We start from the raw sequence: 17,081 nt of genomic DNA on the forward strand, positions 1-17,081 counted from the left end.
GCACTTTATTGCTAGTTTCACAGCAGTTGTTATTTTTCTGAAGGTCAGAAACTAGGATTTTAAATAAACTTGACAGAATCTCCTCTTAACTAAAGTACTTTTCTCCAATTTTCATGAATGTGGAGAAAATAGGAGTCATGACAGAAATGACTAAAATGTTAAAAAAAATTAAATCATTGCTGGTTCCTCCCCCTGCTAAAATATTTGGATCTCTAACAGATGACACTAAGATATGCCAAGCCAAACATAAACAAACTACTCTTCAGTCAGACCAGACGATCTTCCCAAGCCCCTTCTAACCAGAGCTGTTCTATGGTTCTGTGTGATCCTACCCCACTTTCCCTAAATTGATAGAATCTGCTTTGCAAATGCTTTTGAACCTACCGTTCTTCCAGAAGAAGCCTTTGCTGCTATGCACGTACCACCATCACCTGCTGATGCCTGAACTTTGAATCTTGTTCCCAAAGCTCCACTGTTTGTCAGGGTGATGGTCCGTGAAATTGTCTCTCCCACCACATGGCTGCCAAAGTCAATGAGCTCTTTATCCAGCGCCAGCTGGGAGAAGATAAACCATTAATTACTACTGTCCTAGATAGGCAGTAATGTCAATTGAATGAGCATCCACCTCTTCAAGTATAGGACTTTAAGTTCTTATTATCATTCCAAAGACAGTCCCAAATAATACAGACTGTGGGTACCCTTCTGTCTTTCTGTATAAGCCAACTCATTAAAACAATGTCTTTTTTAAACTGAGCCACTTCCTTTTCAGTTCACTATATAACAATGGAATAAACGGGTCAAATTCTGCCTACAGCAGTACTTTGCATAAGCCTCCAGGTAGTTACTCTGGAAGTCAGTAACACATACCAATTCAACATTGTTGCTCTTGTGTTACAGTAAAGTGGTTCTATTACTAGCATCAAGCTGAGAAGAGCGCAACATTTAAAACATACAGTGACTACATATCAGTTTATAACCCATTCTGTCTTGTTTCTTTGAGCTAGCATGGTTTACAAGCAGTTTAAAAAGAAATACACTACTTGATATTGAATTTTAAATGACTTTCTAACTGGGTGTATGGTAACAAAATGCTTGTAATTCAAGTTCACGCCTCAAAAAGATAAAGACAACGTGGTTGCTTCCTAGTACCTTGCTCACTTCTGAACTCTTCCTACTTTCAGGGCATAACAAATGTGAGTTTCTGCGTGTAATTAGCACACAATGATGTCATGAATTCTCTAAGTGAAGAAACTTGCTCCTCTGGTCAAAGATGCATTTGTTTGTGCTGTCTCACATTTTATGTAACTGTTGTTACACAGACTCTAAACCTACTTTAAAAAGCCACTTACAGTGCACCTCTTGGGCGTACATTTCACTGGAACAGAAAAAGAACCTGTCTGGGCCATAAACATGACTTCTCCTTCCAGAGTTTCATTTATCTAGAAAACAAAAGAAAGAAATAAAAGCAAGCCCCTCAAGCAAGTAATTTGCAAAGATTTAGCCTGTGTGGTCTGATGAAAAATATCTTCACTCATTCTTTGAGTAATATATTAAAATGTGTCTCTACAGATTCTACATTTCTGCTGTAAAGCAGTCTTTGATAACTGCCTGGCTAACTCCAGACAATATTGTAAACCTTGCTTGGAGCAAGTTTCGAAACACACTACGAGAACAGTGAGTGACGAGCATTTTTCTAACATATGCCCTTAAAACACACCTTATTACAATTTAGCAGAGCTTTAACAGAGCTGAATACGCACACAGCTGTCCAAGTGCAACAGTACCTTTTCTAGGAATGTCACTCATTTCCTTGTTAACAGGTAAGAAACTAAATTAATGGTTGTTTTAATCAGGCTTCTCATCATTGCAAAACTTAACACGAGTGCACTTACCATTGGCTTAAATGTTACCCCGACTTCACAGGACATTCCAGCAGACATTTTGCCAGGTGGGTCAAAACTATGGAGATAATTAACATAAAACTCCAAATTAAACCTATGCGTGAAACATCCAACTCCTATTCTGATAACATTGGCAGAAATTATTCCCCCCCCTCCCCCCTTGAATTAATTACTAAGAGAAGTTGGAATGAGTGACAGATTAATGTAAAGCTGTGGAGCCCTGCTGCATTTGTGGAACTGCAAAGGTTGATTTTTCACTGAGGTTTGACTCAGAAAGTCTTAAAGTGCTTTCAAAAGGCAAGGACTCTTGTCTTCATGCTACACAAAGAGACTATAGGCAAACAGGGGAAGTTGAGGCTCAGTAGTATCAATATCAGGACACGGCGGTCCAGTTGCCTGCTCTAACAACCACGAAGCAGTCTTCTCCCACTACCCATTTTGAGTGTTGCTCTGTAACATCACCCCAGTCCAAAGAGGAGAAAAAAGAAGGTAGCTGCAAGCAATTAGAGAATGTGCTGCTTGTGGCAAACCGCATCGAAATTATCTTGAATAGAAACTGCCTCTCATTTCAATGCCTCATCTCATGGTCTCTGTGATACAGGCAAAATGCCCATCAGAAGGCAAGAAATCTCGCAGCTGCACTGTAAAGAAAATTAAAGCACTACTGGAGACTTGTTCTGCCTGAACAAAACAGAAGCGAAGCCAGGCAAACTAGAGATCTCCATGTGGTTAGCCATGGGAACGCCTATGCACACTGAAACACAGAACATACACGCTAGTCACAATTTTATCAACACAAAATTAAAGGCAAACAAAAGATGAAGTATTTTCAAACAGAAGAGGGAAACACTGTTCAGACTTCAGGAGCTCGAAGTGTGGACTGGAAATAAGCATCTGTATACTGACCTTCTGCGTCTCCTGAGAAAGACTTTAAAGAAAAGCCCCTTTATTTTAAATGTTACCTTGATAAAATATTTACAATTTAGAACATAGGCTGCTTACAGGCAGCTCAGCTCAGTAAACCTCTTCCTCCTCAGATTTGAAACATGGTTCCTTTCCTCATAACACAAGAGTGAGATGTACTTACCAAAATCTATTTAGTTCGCTACAGAATTTGGTTATGTCTCCTGTTGTGGTAAAAAGATAAAACAAGCAATGAGTCCACAGTTAATTTTACTTACTGAACACTGATGAAATCCTTGAGTGATTCACTGATTCCCACCAGTCTGCAGAAATTAACACTGTAGGATGCATTTATCAGCGTTATCTTCTTTTTGTAGGTTTGACCAACGTCAAAATCCTTGGAATCAAACACATCAGGTGGTGAGAACGACAAAACGCGTAATGACAAAACCAACTCCTTTCAGTATAGTTGCGTTCACAATCCCTGCTGGGATCACAGGCCTCTGTGCCAGATGTTGTATAAACCCATAAAGCATTGCCTTGCTCCATACATACTCTTTTAAAACATACAGCCTAAAAAGCCAGAACTCAGACATCATGGATGAAACAACATCACAACCAGTACTTAAATGGGGCCTACAGGAAAGCTGGAGAAGGGCTCTTTATGAGGGAGTGCAGGGACAGGACAGGAGAAAATGGTTTTCAGCTGAAATAGGGGAGATTGAGATGAGATCTTAGGAAGAAATGTCTTGCTGTGAGGGTGGTGAGGCCCTGGCCCAGGCTGCCCAGAGCAGTGGTGGCTGCCCCATCCCTGGAGGGGTTGCAGGCCAGGCAGGATGGGGCTTGGAAGCCCTGATCCAGTGGGAGGTGTCCCTGCCCATAGCAGGGGTGGGACTGGATGGGCTTTAAGGTCTCTTAAAGATCATTGTATGATGCTACGAGCATTATCTGGGTTTGTGCACAGCTAATGTACCAAGCTGCTCTGCCTTTCCCTGCAGTGAATGTTAGACACTATGTCCCATTGATGGCCTAAGAGAGTTCTTAACAATTTAGACTGCATGTGGCAAGGACCACACAGATTTCTCAACACAGAACAAGATGCCACTGCCTTCCAGGAGATCTGCTGGACTTTGATCAAGACATCAGTACGTACATCTAGTGGATACATAGATCCTACGCAGAACGGCCACTAACCTTGAAATGAATGCAGCTTGGTTTACTATAGAAAGTACATCTCTTACATTCATGACCAGACACTATTTGCTTGTGAAAAATTCCAGTTTGGAATTCCTCCATTTTCTTCTTAAAAATTTCTTTTTTGTCTACACTTGTAGCAAGCTGCTTTAAGTCCATATCTTCTTTGGATACCTAATAAGGAGCACCAGTAAAAGACATGACTGTAAGCAGGCATGATCACAGAATCCATAGCTCAAAGCAGAAAAGTCTGCGACTGGAATCTTTCAGTATCTGCCCAGCCTTTGCCTGCTTCTCTCCAGATCAAATTGAGCCTCTCAGCTTCTATCTGGAGAATTTCATTTATTCTCAACTGTCTGTTCTGTGGTTTATCATCATCCCACACTATGACATAATGTTTTTAATGGCAGTATTAGCTCTTAGGCACTTAAGTTTTTCCCCCTCAACTTCTTAAAGAAATATTCAGAAAAAAATCAGCTAACTTCACTGCAACATCTCAGTTATGGTCCTGTGCTTCTTTCATGCAAGTATATGAATTTGTGCTGATGTGATTTCTTTCGGATTGATTATGAAGTCTCCTCTTAAAGGTCTTCTAATTCTTAAAAGAGCAGTGTATGCAGGTATACTCTGGAACAGCATTTAAGATCTTAAATATACAATTCCACTGTGTAAGAATGTATTGTTTACTCCTGCTCAGAGTACAGAACACTGTCACTTTGCTAGAAGATACGCTTTTCTTTATCTAGTATGCTACTAAAAAAGTTCTTTCCACATAAAGCAATGTGTTGTCAACTCAACAGAAAGTCATATTTAGTTTTTATAAACTTGAACAAGTGCACATGATGTGATGGGTCTTCACATCACTCTGAACTAAAATTGAATCTGGCTTTCTCTTAAGAGAACAAACACTACAAGACCAGTGTCAAACAGCAACTCCTCTGATGATATTCTCACCTCTGAATATCTACATCTATGCAATAAAATCTGCATTATAACTGCAAAATAGATCAAGGTTCCTAAAGCAACACTTGCCAGTGTCATTATTTCAGATATATACAATTATGAGAGAGGTAAATGAAATTTTTCTAATCCATTAGAATATTTTTATGGATACTGTCAAATTTTTGTAGAGACTAACTTCACAACCAATCAACTACAAAAGGATCTTATCCACTTTCAGTTTTCTTTTCTGTTTCTAAGAAGAATTTACCTTGTGCAAGTCACATTCCTGACTCCAAAGTCCCGGGAACTCTGGTCCTACCAGGGTCTTGTCCCTCTCTTTCTCACCTTCACTACTTTCAGAGAGCACATCCTGGGGTATATTCTCAGATCTCTCTCCTACAGAAGCAGTTCCCTCACCAGCTGAGGAACAAGCTGACGGAGAGCACCATGACTGCTGCGAAAGAGCGTAAGTTGTGAAGATACAGAGGACAGTTACTTCAGCAGTTAACAGTTTCTGAGATCTTTTAACACAAAAATGACAGGTTTGTAAAGCTCAGAGGCCAAAGATGACAGCTTAGGTCAATCTTTTCCTAAGACACTAAATATAGACAAGATCTGATGTTAAAAGCATCTATCTGTCATTATCTGAACACTGTAGCCTGCGCTATTCACAAGCAAAAGAATTCACCGCCCTGCACCACTGACAAACCCCAAATTTTGAGAACGTTAATTCCTCGGCCTTTGTTTACCTGTGATATTGCTCCAGCTGATTCTCTGCCAGTCTTCTCAATACACTGCCATGCTTTCTTTCTCCCCATTAAAGAATCCTCAAGTTTACCACCAGCTTTAATTGCCTTAGTACGGGACTGACTTTTTTTCTGCTTGTGAATAAAAGCTTTTTCTTGCAAAATTTTTGACACAATCTCAATTTTCCTTGATTTTTGCTGTTCTTGAAAAGCCCTAAAACCCAACGTTGTAAAAAAAACATTAAATCAACCATTGTTCTTCACTAATAACGTTAACTACAGTCCAGTTTCTTTTGAGCCTTTAAGCTAAGTAGCAATTCTTTAAATTGGGTGCAGTGGTAATTTCTATCAAAACACCAGGCGATTCAGAGGCTATTTATACATTTTTGCAGGCTAAATATACATAATTACAGTGTTTTAGAAGTTGAGGAGTTGACAAAGCATACCAGCCATTCCTACTTAAAACAAAGGGCTCAAATAATTTTCCTAACCTAGTTAGCTATTTAAAGAAAACTGCCTACCTGAAATCCGGGGGCTTTAGTAGAGGGAGGAAGAAAGGTTAAAGGTAAGGACATAACTACTAAACTTGGAAGAGATGAATTCAAAGCTATGTACAACTACAAATTCCATGACACACTGGGAAGCGTGACACAAGTGACAGTAGAAAATTTAATCTCAGTTTTAATACCAGCAGCTTAATACACAATTTTCTCCAACAAATATTATCCATGCTAGTGATTGCTTTTAATATAGACTTCCACCTCTTCAACTAATCCATATAAATAATTACTGGTTTTAAATGAGTGCAAAGAAAGCATCACCTCTCATTTAAATACAGACCACTGCCTACTAAAGCCCTTTAATGTCTGAATTTAGCCTCATGATGCCTCAGTACAGCAGATAAATCACGTTGTATTTATAACGTATTTTTGGAAACTCATGGTACAAAGAAACCAGTCACGGTTACAAGGACACAGGAAGTAAGCAGCTGAGAGTTTGATACAGATACGAATACGTACTGTTTCTCTTTTTCATGCTCTAGCATTCGTTTATGGAGAAAAAGTTCTTTGGTAACATTGCCTCCTTCTGCCAGGATAGCTTCCCTCATTTTCATCTCCCGCTTCTTTGCCTCAAAGGCCACTGCTTTGTTCCAAACCTGAAGAGTCTGGAGTTTTTCCTACAAAGCCGTACAAGCCACAGTTAGAGATTTGATCCACAGATTAAAGACTATAAAATAGAGAATCTACTGTTAGTTCCCTTATCAAAGCATAAATTTGTGGCAGATCCTTCTGAAGCAGGACTGATGTTTTTTAGTATACCCAGGAGTCATGGTGTGCTGAGATGCAGGAAGCTCTGCTTTGGTTAGGACTTCTTCACCCTTCTAGCCTGCCCACGAAGTGCTGCGCAATGGAGCGAGGTGAAACAAAACAGTTCTAATCACACTAGCATTAAATTAAGATCATTCCTTCGGATTCTGCACAACATAAGTAGAAAAGCAAAGCGGCACAGCTCAGAAATTCTTAGTTTACATTATTTAAATTCTTAACTAACTTCTTCTTCCATACATTTTCTCCATATGAAGTATTTTTGAACTGGGATCCAAATAACTGGAAACGCTTCCGGTCAAGTCTTTTATTTGCAGCATGCATTATTTTCAAGAGTCACTCTACCAGAACAACTAGATTGTTGGAGGTATAAAGTCTATAAGTAAAAGTGTCAAAATCTGCCCAGATAAGTCCAACACCATTACTCCTATGGTTAAATTCTCCCTAGCTTCAAAAGATCTGTCTGTGATCCGACAGCATCACACAACTCCGCAATGAAAACTGAAATGACTTCCATTAATCCCAGCAGCCTAACAAGTCAATGACTTCACTCCCATCTAAGCCAGAGCAGCAGTACCCGATTGGAAGTTATGCTGTTTTTCAGGGAAAGCACAGCTTGGATCCTTCTCTCCATATGCTCCCGAATTTTCACTTCTTCCTTTGCATTTTTTTCATGAACTCTGCAAGCAAAGTAAAATCTTTCAGGCTCATATCCTGGAAAGCTTTTAGTATTAGAATGTTTAACCTGACAAGTAGTAATTGTCAGCATCCCCATTCCTCCTGAAAGCCTCTGTGTTTACTACGATCCTGGGAGTGGATAAAGCGGAACAGTTGAGACTCTTCTGTACCCGGTACCACTCCAGTCACAAGTCCCAACGGGCTTTCAACTCGTTTGCTCAACAACATTTTTTTTTTTTTTTTAATTTTGATTATGAAGAATGTGTTGCACACCGTGACATGCCTGGTTGCTAAAATAAGATAAGAATTCAGGTGCTGCTCATATAACCAACATCTGAACAATTAACTTTATACAAGCCAACTACGTGCACCCACACTAAAAATAAACCCCAGAAGGTCTAAAAGCTACAAATACATGGACATGAATTAAGTCTCAGAGTATTCCAGAATATAACAGTAAACCAGAAAAAAAAAAATCAGTAAGATCAATATATTTGATACACTACTTAGGGAAAAAATACCTTATTTGGGTGTTTGTTTTTCTTAATTCTTACAAATTTGCACATGTCATCTAATGGAAAATAAACCAATGCAGAAACAGTACAATAACTTCAATCATTTTTTCCAATAAGTCCTAATAGACAAGTAAAAGTAATAAATGTTTACACTTTCTTTAGTAGCAAAATAATACAGCATCACAAAAATTATACCAACATAAAAGTATGAAGAGAACATTTAATTTACCATCAACCAGAAAAGAGCAGGAGCACAAAGAAATGGCCCGTCATTTCTCAAAGACTGCTTTTGAAAGACTAAAGGCTAAGTGTTGGACACCAGTGAATGTACAATGACAGAAAAGAAGTGAACAATAACCTTGCCATGCTTTTTTGCAGGAAGCAGACTGCTTTTTCATGGTTCCTTTTGGCATCTTCAAGCGATTTTTTATGCTTTTCTTCATATTGTTTCAGGGCTTCCTCTTCTTTTCTACAAAACACAAGCAAAACAATAGTTGCAGCAGGACTAAGGAAACCTTGATTCCAACACAAGAACATCTAAGGGTGAGGTTGAGGGAGTGCTGAAATGAGGGCATTAGCTGTTCCCTCCTATGCTCTATACAATCTCTCGTTTTCATAAAACCATAGCCAATTTTATAAACTGGTGTTCTCTTTTGCTCCAAGACCTCTCGATGAACTTGATCATAAGTTCAGAATGCCAACAACGATGCAGACACGTGCAGTCAGTCTGATCTAATAAAGTTAATATCCTTAGACAAAAAGCACTCACAGATTTTGTCTTTAGCAAGTTTATTTTCATCTATCAGAAATCTTTACCTGCATAACTGCAAGACTGTGAGCGGTTCTTATTTTCATTCTGTCTCCGCAAAAAATATTCCTGAAGCAACACCCAGCTAAGAAACACAATACCACTGGTATTTGAATTAGCTAATCTTCTCAAAACCTGAAACAGAGAACTGGCTAAAAATAATACGGAGAGAGAAAGCAGAGTCTGACTGATAGGCGCTTACTTTTCTCTAGACTGCTGATTTTCTTCTGCTTGCAGTGCTGCTATTTTTTCCTTCCAAATCCGCACTTTGGCTCGTTCTTGGTATTGCATCTCCAGCTCCTCCTCAGCTTTCTTAAGTTGTTCATGGAGCATTTTGTATTTTCCCTGTTCAGTTTCTATCTGCCACATCTCAAGCCTTTAAAACAAAGTGTGAGCTGTTTTTTTTCACTGAAATACAGACATTCTTTCACTTACTTAAGGCTTTTAAGTAGGTGAGGCTTTATGGTGAAAGTGAAAATCTAGCCATGATTTTTATAAGTCATACTCTGTCACTGACAATGGGTATTGTACCTTTCAGACTAAAGCTCATATCCAACAGTGTGTCATTTTAAATATATCAAAAATATCAGTAGAAAAAAAGGTAATAAAATAAAGCTCAACGTTCTGTTTATCAAATTCGCATTTATCCACAAGAAAGCACAAAATCCAAGAAAATTTAGAAAAATAGTTTTTTCTTGAACAGTAAACACCCTCAGGGACAGGCCATAGCTTTTATTCTTTCTTGTTTTGCTAGATATGATAGACGGGAATATGACAGACAGGGATATGATACAGATACGTATAAACTGATCAAAGTAGTTATTGCCAACAACTAGCTCAGGAGTGGAGCCACAGCAACCAGTCTCCTAAGCAATGAACTGTTCAAGCTAAAAGCTGCTCTCGGGACCTTTTGCCTTGCAGGCAACCTCACATGACCTCAAATGATGTAGCTCTGTATTTACAAGAAATTTCTGTAGTGATTAACTTTTGAATCCATTAACAGCATAAGAAGACCATAATAAAGACTGACTCCCATCATACTGTTTTCCCATTCCCTCACTCACATATCTTCTTCTAGGGCCAAAGCAATTTTCAACTCAAAATCCTTCTCTTTCTCCAGTTCCATATACAGTCGTCTGCGCATCGCCTGGAAGCGGGACAAGGCTGCGCTGTTAACATTAAAAAAAAACAATCAGAAAGAAAGTAGAACTAACAAAGGTAAAAAAAATTTCCCCAACAAGAACAGCAACAATAATAAATAGCTTTGAGGCTGAGATTTATGTCTTAGAATTCTGCTAATTTATGCAGTCTCTGACCTAGCCTTCTACGTGTCCATTCTTCATTTAAAGCCACAGCTCACTTTAAACTATTACACACTGCTTGGAATTTACAGAGCAGTGTTTATTTCAAAAGCATTGACCAGGAGGAGCTTAATTCATTCCTCAAGCCGATAAATGTAGTATTAATGAAAATAAGCTAAGGTGAACCTAGAGAATCCAGACTGGTTTTGCTTTCAAAATGGCATTACAATATTCCATGTACTCTGCCTACAATGTCAGCACTGACAGACGGGACTTCTCCTCTCAGGAAAACCAGCAGACAGTATATCACAGAATCCACAGACAGTGAAGTGACTGTATTCGTCGAACTCCTCTCCTCAAAATGAAAACTCTACCTGCAGTCACTACACTATTTTCAAGAATTCAGTATAGGGCATCACTAATGGTAGCTACGAGTTTCATTATTGCTAAAACATGATGCCTTTGAGCTTCATAAGCCAGAAGCTTATCAAGGTTTTCTTACTCCACTATTCACTTGCTAAATACAATAGACCATGAGCATAATTCTTTTTCTGCTTATCTAGACCTCACATTTGACGTGTCATAACCATAAAAACGTCTAGAATGCTTTCCTGTCTTTGTTGGGTGTTGTCACTGAGATTGTGTCTTTGAGATCCTGAACAGGGAGTACTGAAACCCATGTCAGGAGTCTCATTAGCATTCAACTCATCATTTGTGTTCACATAGCTACTCCATTTTGGCAGTTAATCTACCTTCATCATTTTATCATTCTTCAATATACTAACTGGAAGATTAACATAGGTCATAAAATGCAGCTGCGAAGTTTGTTCACAATACACTGGTTCCTGGTACACAAGCCACCCACTTCTTTCTATTTAAACCAAATGTGAAGAGTACAGTAAATTGCCTCCCACTTCATGGCAAAAGTGTTTCAGAACAGCTCCTTGTGCGCAGGACTACTCCTGAAAGGCATTCATGCATTTTACAACATAAAACAATCAGAAAACGAAATGGCTTGCATATATAAATCCTGATTGTCGTAGTTACCAAAAGCAAACCCATGACCTCTAAAGCTGCCATAGCAGATGGGTGTTGGTTCATCAGACTGAATAGAAGTGATTGAGACCTTGACAATCATAATTAATAGTGGGCTAAGCTGATTTAACAACCTATAGTTATATTTTAAAATACATGCCTCTTCCCTATCCACTCCTAAGTTTCCGCCTCCTTCTGCACCGACTTACCTAACAGAACATTACCTCTACACAAGAAAACAAACATCCATGATTCCCAAGCCAATGCACCAAAATTCTTTATTTCAAAAGGAGGAATTATTGCTGACTATACATCAACTGGAAGGTGACAACATTAGTGTGGACCAATACGAGAGTGAAAACACCGCACAGCTCCCTAGCTGGAAGTGAAATACCCTTGTATCAGAACCAAGCCAAGGCAATTATACCTCAGCCTGCAAATGGCAATGGGTTTCATCACAGACCTATTAACATCTCTAATATTTGTGCTTAAAAATTCAACTGTTCAACAACATGAAGAGATGAAAACAGGAAAGTTTATCTTGTTAGTTACACAGAAAAACATAGTGGATGCCTGTAATTTTTTTGTACCCAGAAATGCTCTCTACCTACACATCGCCAGACTCCTCCTCTTTCTCTATTTCCATGTCTACATATTCCAGCTGCTTTGCTAGCATCTTGATGCGCTGCTGACAGGTATTCAGCTTGCCTCTGCAAGAAACAAACAGATTATTTTCTATTTTCTACGTTCTTTACTCTTTCCCATGAAGGTCTTTCTTTCGGAGGCAGGATTCACAGCTAGGATTCCTTCAACCTGCCTACCTCCCCATCATCCCACTTTTTCTTTTAAGAACCTATCATGAGGCTGTTCAGAAGCCCCTGTTAATTTCAAGCATTTTCTCCAGAAATCCAGAAAAATGTGATGAGTTTATTCTGAGTTCATCTTGAGTTCAGAGATTATCAAAAATGACAGCAGCATAAACAGCATCTTTTACATTGGCCTTGTTCGGGTCTATTTGCTGCTTAAGGACATCTTTGTGACCTTAACATAGCGAAACAATCACAGCACACGCTTATCTTAAAATACGCAAGTAACTGCACCCATTCTCATGTACCATTTCCATCACAGTTAGAAGAATGTTCACAATGAATTTTTCACTTGATGTTTCTGACTGTTGAAGCAGCAGGATTGTGCTGACATCAGTGAAAGGAATTAGCATCCAATTCTCCCAGGATGAACACCTCTTCTTTAACATTCATGATTATGCTTCAGTTTTCCAAGTATGTAATTAATTTTATCCTTGATCCTTAATTGTTTACAAGGCTTTATATTACATTACACAAGTGTTTTCATCATGTAACTGATATTTATAAGAGATACAGTACCCCAGCCATATTTGACAGTGATTTATGCTGATGGATTATGTTCACTTAAGCACTAACCTGGATTTTTGGACCACAAATTCCTTTTCTTTGGCTAGGTCATTGAGCTCTTTTAGGTTCCTCTGTAAGGTAAATATGTAATTTCTATTTGTATACTTCATAGGCTGAATATTATTAGTGTCACCCAAACAGTGTTCCAAGCTCTCCCTTTGAAGTGAAACACACAATTAGCAACAAAAACATGATGAGAAATTGAAAAGCTGCGTGAAGTTTGTAAGTCATACACTTATGCATTTCCAGGTTAATTGCTTTCAGTCTTATTCTACCAGAATGTTACAAAAATTGCCAGGATAAACAAGGAAAAAAACGAACATCATCTGTACAAGAAGTTTACATGCATGCACTTAAGATGAGATTTTTAGACTTAAATATCTAATGTTGAATATTTATACCCACTTTCAATGCATTAATAATACGTCTTTGCTTTGAAATGCAATGGTGCCTCTTGATTATACCTAGGGTTTGCAAATTCCAGTTTTCCTGAACAATAGTTTAAAACTTCAATGGGAACATTCTAAAACAGTTTAAAACATATTACATACAGCTAGTCAGTTTGTGAGATGAGCTAATATCTATTATAATTTTGGTCTGCCTAAAACACATAGCAAGAAGAGGTTTGAAGGTTTGTATTTTATTTTTTTTTTAATAATTTCGGTTTATTTTGAGTTTCTCTGTTGATAATGGTAACACTGACAACATTTACTGGCAGCAGGCATATGTGCTATGCAACTTCCCACGCACAGATATTAATAAACATTATTTGAGCTTTTCATCACGCCTTATAACCCCATGCCAGGTCACGCCTGGGCAGAGATTAACAGCCTTGTCAGACTAAGCTGAACTGTGCTCTGATCTTTGTGAAGAGACCAGCAGCTACTTAGGCTACAGTGAAAATACCAAATTCCTTTTCATGCACAAGCTAAATTTATTTCTTCAGGAATAAATCCACTTGTAAAATTAATGTAGTACTCATCTACCATCATATCAATTCTGTGCTAATTGGCTTTACATAGTGCTACAAATCTCTGTATATGTTAAAAAAATGTACAATCCAACACTGACATTGCTCAGCAGACAAACATCTCCTTTTTTACAACAGCTCCTGATGTTCTACCAGCACAGAGGGAGATGAACACAACACTACATATTATTACAAAGAGCTGGTTGGGTTTTAGAAGTGTAGATCTGTTACTGTAACACTTCTTTGAAGAGAGTTAATAAGCCCACACTAATGTGGTGCAACTGTGTTACATGTACACACCTACCATGGCTTCAGATCAAAAAGTGTCCAGAGTCTGTGTCATTCAGCTCATTGCTTTAACTGTAGTAACCAATTTAATTTGTTTTTTTGTAGAAAGGTCTGTAATGCCTATGACTAATCTGACAAAAAAAATGCATAGCTGATTGCATTAAATCTTCTTTAGAAAAAGTAAGCTAACACCATAAAGAAAATTACTGTTAGCACTGGTAACAAAACAAGTTATTTACATGCTAGAACCAGGTTCATCTGGAACTCCTTCAGAAGGATTCTTGCTTCCCATGTTGCCACCACCAGCCAACTCTTCCTCAAGCTTATAATCTAACAGATATTAAAGAAACAGTTTAATACAGATTTTGAACTTTAACATACAAAGCACTAGTATACTTGACACACGATTCAGTGTTCAGCACTAAACCATGCATGATCATCTCTAAAATGATAGATCTGTTGCATCACATAATACACGGAAACACACTTTAGAACACAGTTAGATAAACTGGCTGCATTAATCTAAACAGTTAGATAAACTGCATTCTGGAGCCAGATAAGAGAGTCCAGAGCACTTCAATGTGGCCTTAGGTGCAAACATATGAGCAATTGAATCAAGTCTATACAATCAAATACTAGATTTATATAAAAATGCCTTACAGAGGTAAATGTAGAAACTTTGCTGCTACAGAGACAATGGGTTAGATTCAGATTAGTTACAGCTGTGTAGTGTGACGCTAGAGAACCCCTGCTGGACTCATTATATTCACCTGGAATATCAATCAACCCTAGAATTGTACCACTCCCATCTACTAAATTAGAAGACACTTTAATATTAGTTTTTGGTGAGTTATCAAAACAATTAATCATTTTCACCTTCCCAGTGTTCTTCCCCATCAGAGAACTGACCAGCTTTGTCTTCTTTTTTACCCTCTTCCAGAAAGGGTAGAAGAGATTTTGGCTCGTCTTCCTCACTATAGCTGATCTCTTTGTCTTCCATACTGACAGTTCTTTCAGAACGACCAGGCTAAGAAAGAGAAGAGCACACGTTTTATACACATATATAACCTCCAAGAACTTGGAATAGTGATGAATTAACAATACTCAGTAAATACCTAAAGCATGTGAAGTAACTGGATATAATCACATGCCTTTGTACTAGTGACACATTTTGAGCATTAACTTTAACAAATCTCTTACAGAAAAGAAAGGACACTGTCATTTTTAATTTTTTTTAATAACAATTATTTAAATAATAACACAAACCTCCTCAACGTATTTTACCCACTTAGGCAACCACCTTACTCAGAATGATTAGGGAACAATTCCAACAAACAACATTTGTTCCTGTGTCTTTTGCAGTTCTCCACGTTAAGTAAACTGCTCTCAAATGTTGATACGATTTATTAGAATTCAGTAAATTCTATCTGTCATCTACGATGAGTTATTACCACATGGTTGAGCATTTCATCAAGATCTTACTCATACAGAGACTTGTACATATGATTAATTTTGATGAAGGTGCTGGCTCAGAACTCAAAAACATCAACTAGAAGAGAGCATTTTCTCTAGTTAAGGAACAGAGAAAATACACCATGGAATTGGAAGTACAAAATAGACGAACTAAATGATACAAACACCTTAAAACCAAGACAGAACTCCTGCATTGTGCTGTGGTTGAGTTAAGGGTGTTAGGGGTGCTAAGAAGTAACACAAACAGAAATTCAGCTGCCAATACACCAGCAGTAGACCAAATACTTTCTGGTAGTGTGACTCCAACTTCAGTGCAACAGAGCTTTGGGTACATTAGAATCCTACAACAGTTTCAGTTGGAAGGATTCTTAAAACCCATCCAGTTCCACCCCCTGTCATGGGCATGGACAAATCCCACTGGCTCAGGCTGCCCAAGGCCCATCCAGCCTGGCCTTTAACAGCTCCAGGGATGGAGCAGCCACAACTTCCCTGGACAACCCATTCCAGGGCCTCACCACTCTCATAGTGAAGAAATTCCTCTTTATGTTTAGTCTAAACCTGCCCCTCTCCAGTTTATGCCCATTGTCCCCAGTCCTATCACTACCAGCTTTTGTAAACAGCCCCTCCCCAGCTTTCCTGGAGCCCCTTTCAGCCCTGGAAGCAGCTCTAAGGTCTCCCTCCTTTTCTCCAAGTGAACAACCCCAGCTGCCACCCTGCCCTCGCACGGGCGGTGCTCCAGCCCTCGGATCACCTCCGTGGGCTTCTCTGGCCTCGTTCCAACAGCTCCCCGTCCCCGCTGTGCTGGGGATTCCCGAGCCTGACGTGGGGCTCCCGCAGCGGAGCGGAGCGGAGGCGCCCGAGCGGCTCCCACGGCCCTGCACCGCACCCAAACCTCCCCGGCGGCGTCCCCGCGGCCACGGCAACGGCGCGAACCACCGCGCGCAGGGGGGAGCGCGCCCCCCCTCGGCCGCTGAGGGAGCGCGGCGCTGCCCGCGGGGGCACCCGGCAGCCTCTCCGCACCCCCCCGGGTGGTGCGCGCCGAGAGAGGGCGGGGCGCGGGCAGGGGATCGGGGAGTGCATGGGACGGACCGCAAAGCCCGTCCAGTCCCACCCCTGCCATGGGCAGGGACACCTCCCGCTGGATCAGGGGCTCTATCCAACCTGGCCTTGAACCTTTCCAGGGATGGGGCAACCACCACTGCTCTGGGCAACCTGGGCCAGGGCCTCCCCACCCTCATGGTGAAAAAAATTCTCCCTAATGTCTCATCTAAATCATAGAATCATAGGATAGTTTGGATTGGAAGAGGCCTTAAAGACCACCGAGTTCCACCCTCTGCCATGGTCAGAGACACATGAGGCTGCCCAAGGCCCATCCAACCTGGCCTGGAACCCCTCCAGGGATGGGGCAGCCACAACTTCCCTGGGCAACCTGTGCCAGCGCCTCACCACTCTTACGGTGAAGAAATTCCTCCTTATGCCTAACCTAAATCTCCCCTCTTTCAGCTTAGAATAACAACAGCAACAACAACAACAACAACAACAACAATAATTATTCAGTTATTATTCCTA

General features: G+C 39.8%; 1 protein-coding gene across 1 annotated transcript in view; it reads right to left on the reverse strand.

Annotated features, from left to right (window-relative positions):
* CFAP74 (cilia and flagella associated protein 74) overlaps positions 1 to 16,398 on the reverse strand; it is a 40,704-nt gene extending 24,306 nt beyond the window's left edge. Inside the window, exons 1-17 of the mRNA XM_054085899.1 lie at positions 16,264 to 16,398; positions 14,916 to 15,066; positions 14,279 to 14,369; positions 12,791 to 12,937; positions 11,960 to 12,058; positions 10,077 to 10,181; positions 9,215 to 9,388; positions 8,563 to 8,673; positions 7,589 to 7,691; positions 6,706 to 6,863; positions 5,690 to 5,900; positions 5,209 to 5,394; positions 3,999 to 4,172; positions 3,083 to 3,201; positions 1,893 to 1,959; positions 1,350 to 1,439; positions 385 to 555 (exon numbers count right to left, since the gene is read on the reverse strand). Of these exons, the coding sequence (XP_053941874.1) occupies positions 385 to 555; positions 1,350 to 1,439; positions 1,893 to 1,959; positions 3,083 to 3,201; positions 3,999 to 4,172; positions 5,209 to 5,394; positions 5,690 to 5,900; positions 6,706 to 6,863; positions 7,589 to 7,691; positions 8,563 to 8,673; positions 9,215 to 9,388; positions 10,077 to 10,181; positions 11,960 to 12,058; positions 12,791 to 12,937; positions 14,279 to 14,369; positions 14,916 to 15,039 (2,130 nt within the window). The 5' untranslated portion in view covers positions 15,040 to 15,066; positions 16,264 to 16,398. The remainder of the gene's footprint in view (positions 1 to 384; positions 556 to 1,349; positions 1,440 to 1,892; positions 1,960 to 3,082; positions 3,202 to 3,998; positions 4,173 to 5,208; positions 5,395 to 5,689; positions 5,901 to 6,705; positions 6,864 to 7,588; positions 7,692 to 8,562; positions 8,674 to 9,214; positions 9,389 to 10,076; positions 10,182 to 11,959; positions 12,059 to 12,790; positions 12,938 to 14,278; positions 14,370 to 14,915; positions 15,067 to 16,263) is intronic.
* Between the last annotated feature and the right edge of the window lie 683 nt (positions 16,399 to 17,081).

Source organism: Cuculus canorus, chromosome 21 (assembly GCF_017976375.1).
Source record: "Cuculus canorus isolate bCucCan1 chromosome 21, bCucCan1.pri, whole genome shotgun sequence".
NCBI classification, from domain to species: Eukaryota; Metazoa; Chordata; class Aves; order Cuculiformes; family Cuculidae; genus Cuculus; species Cuculus canorus.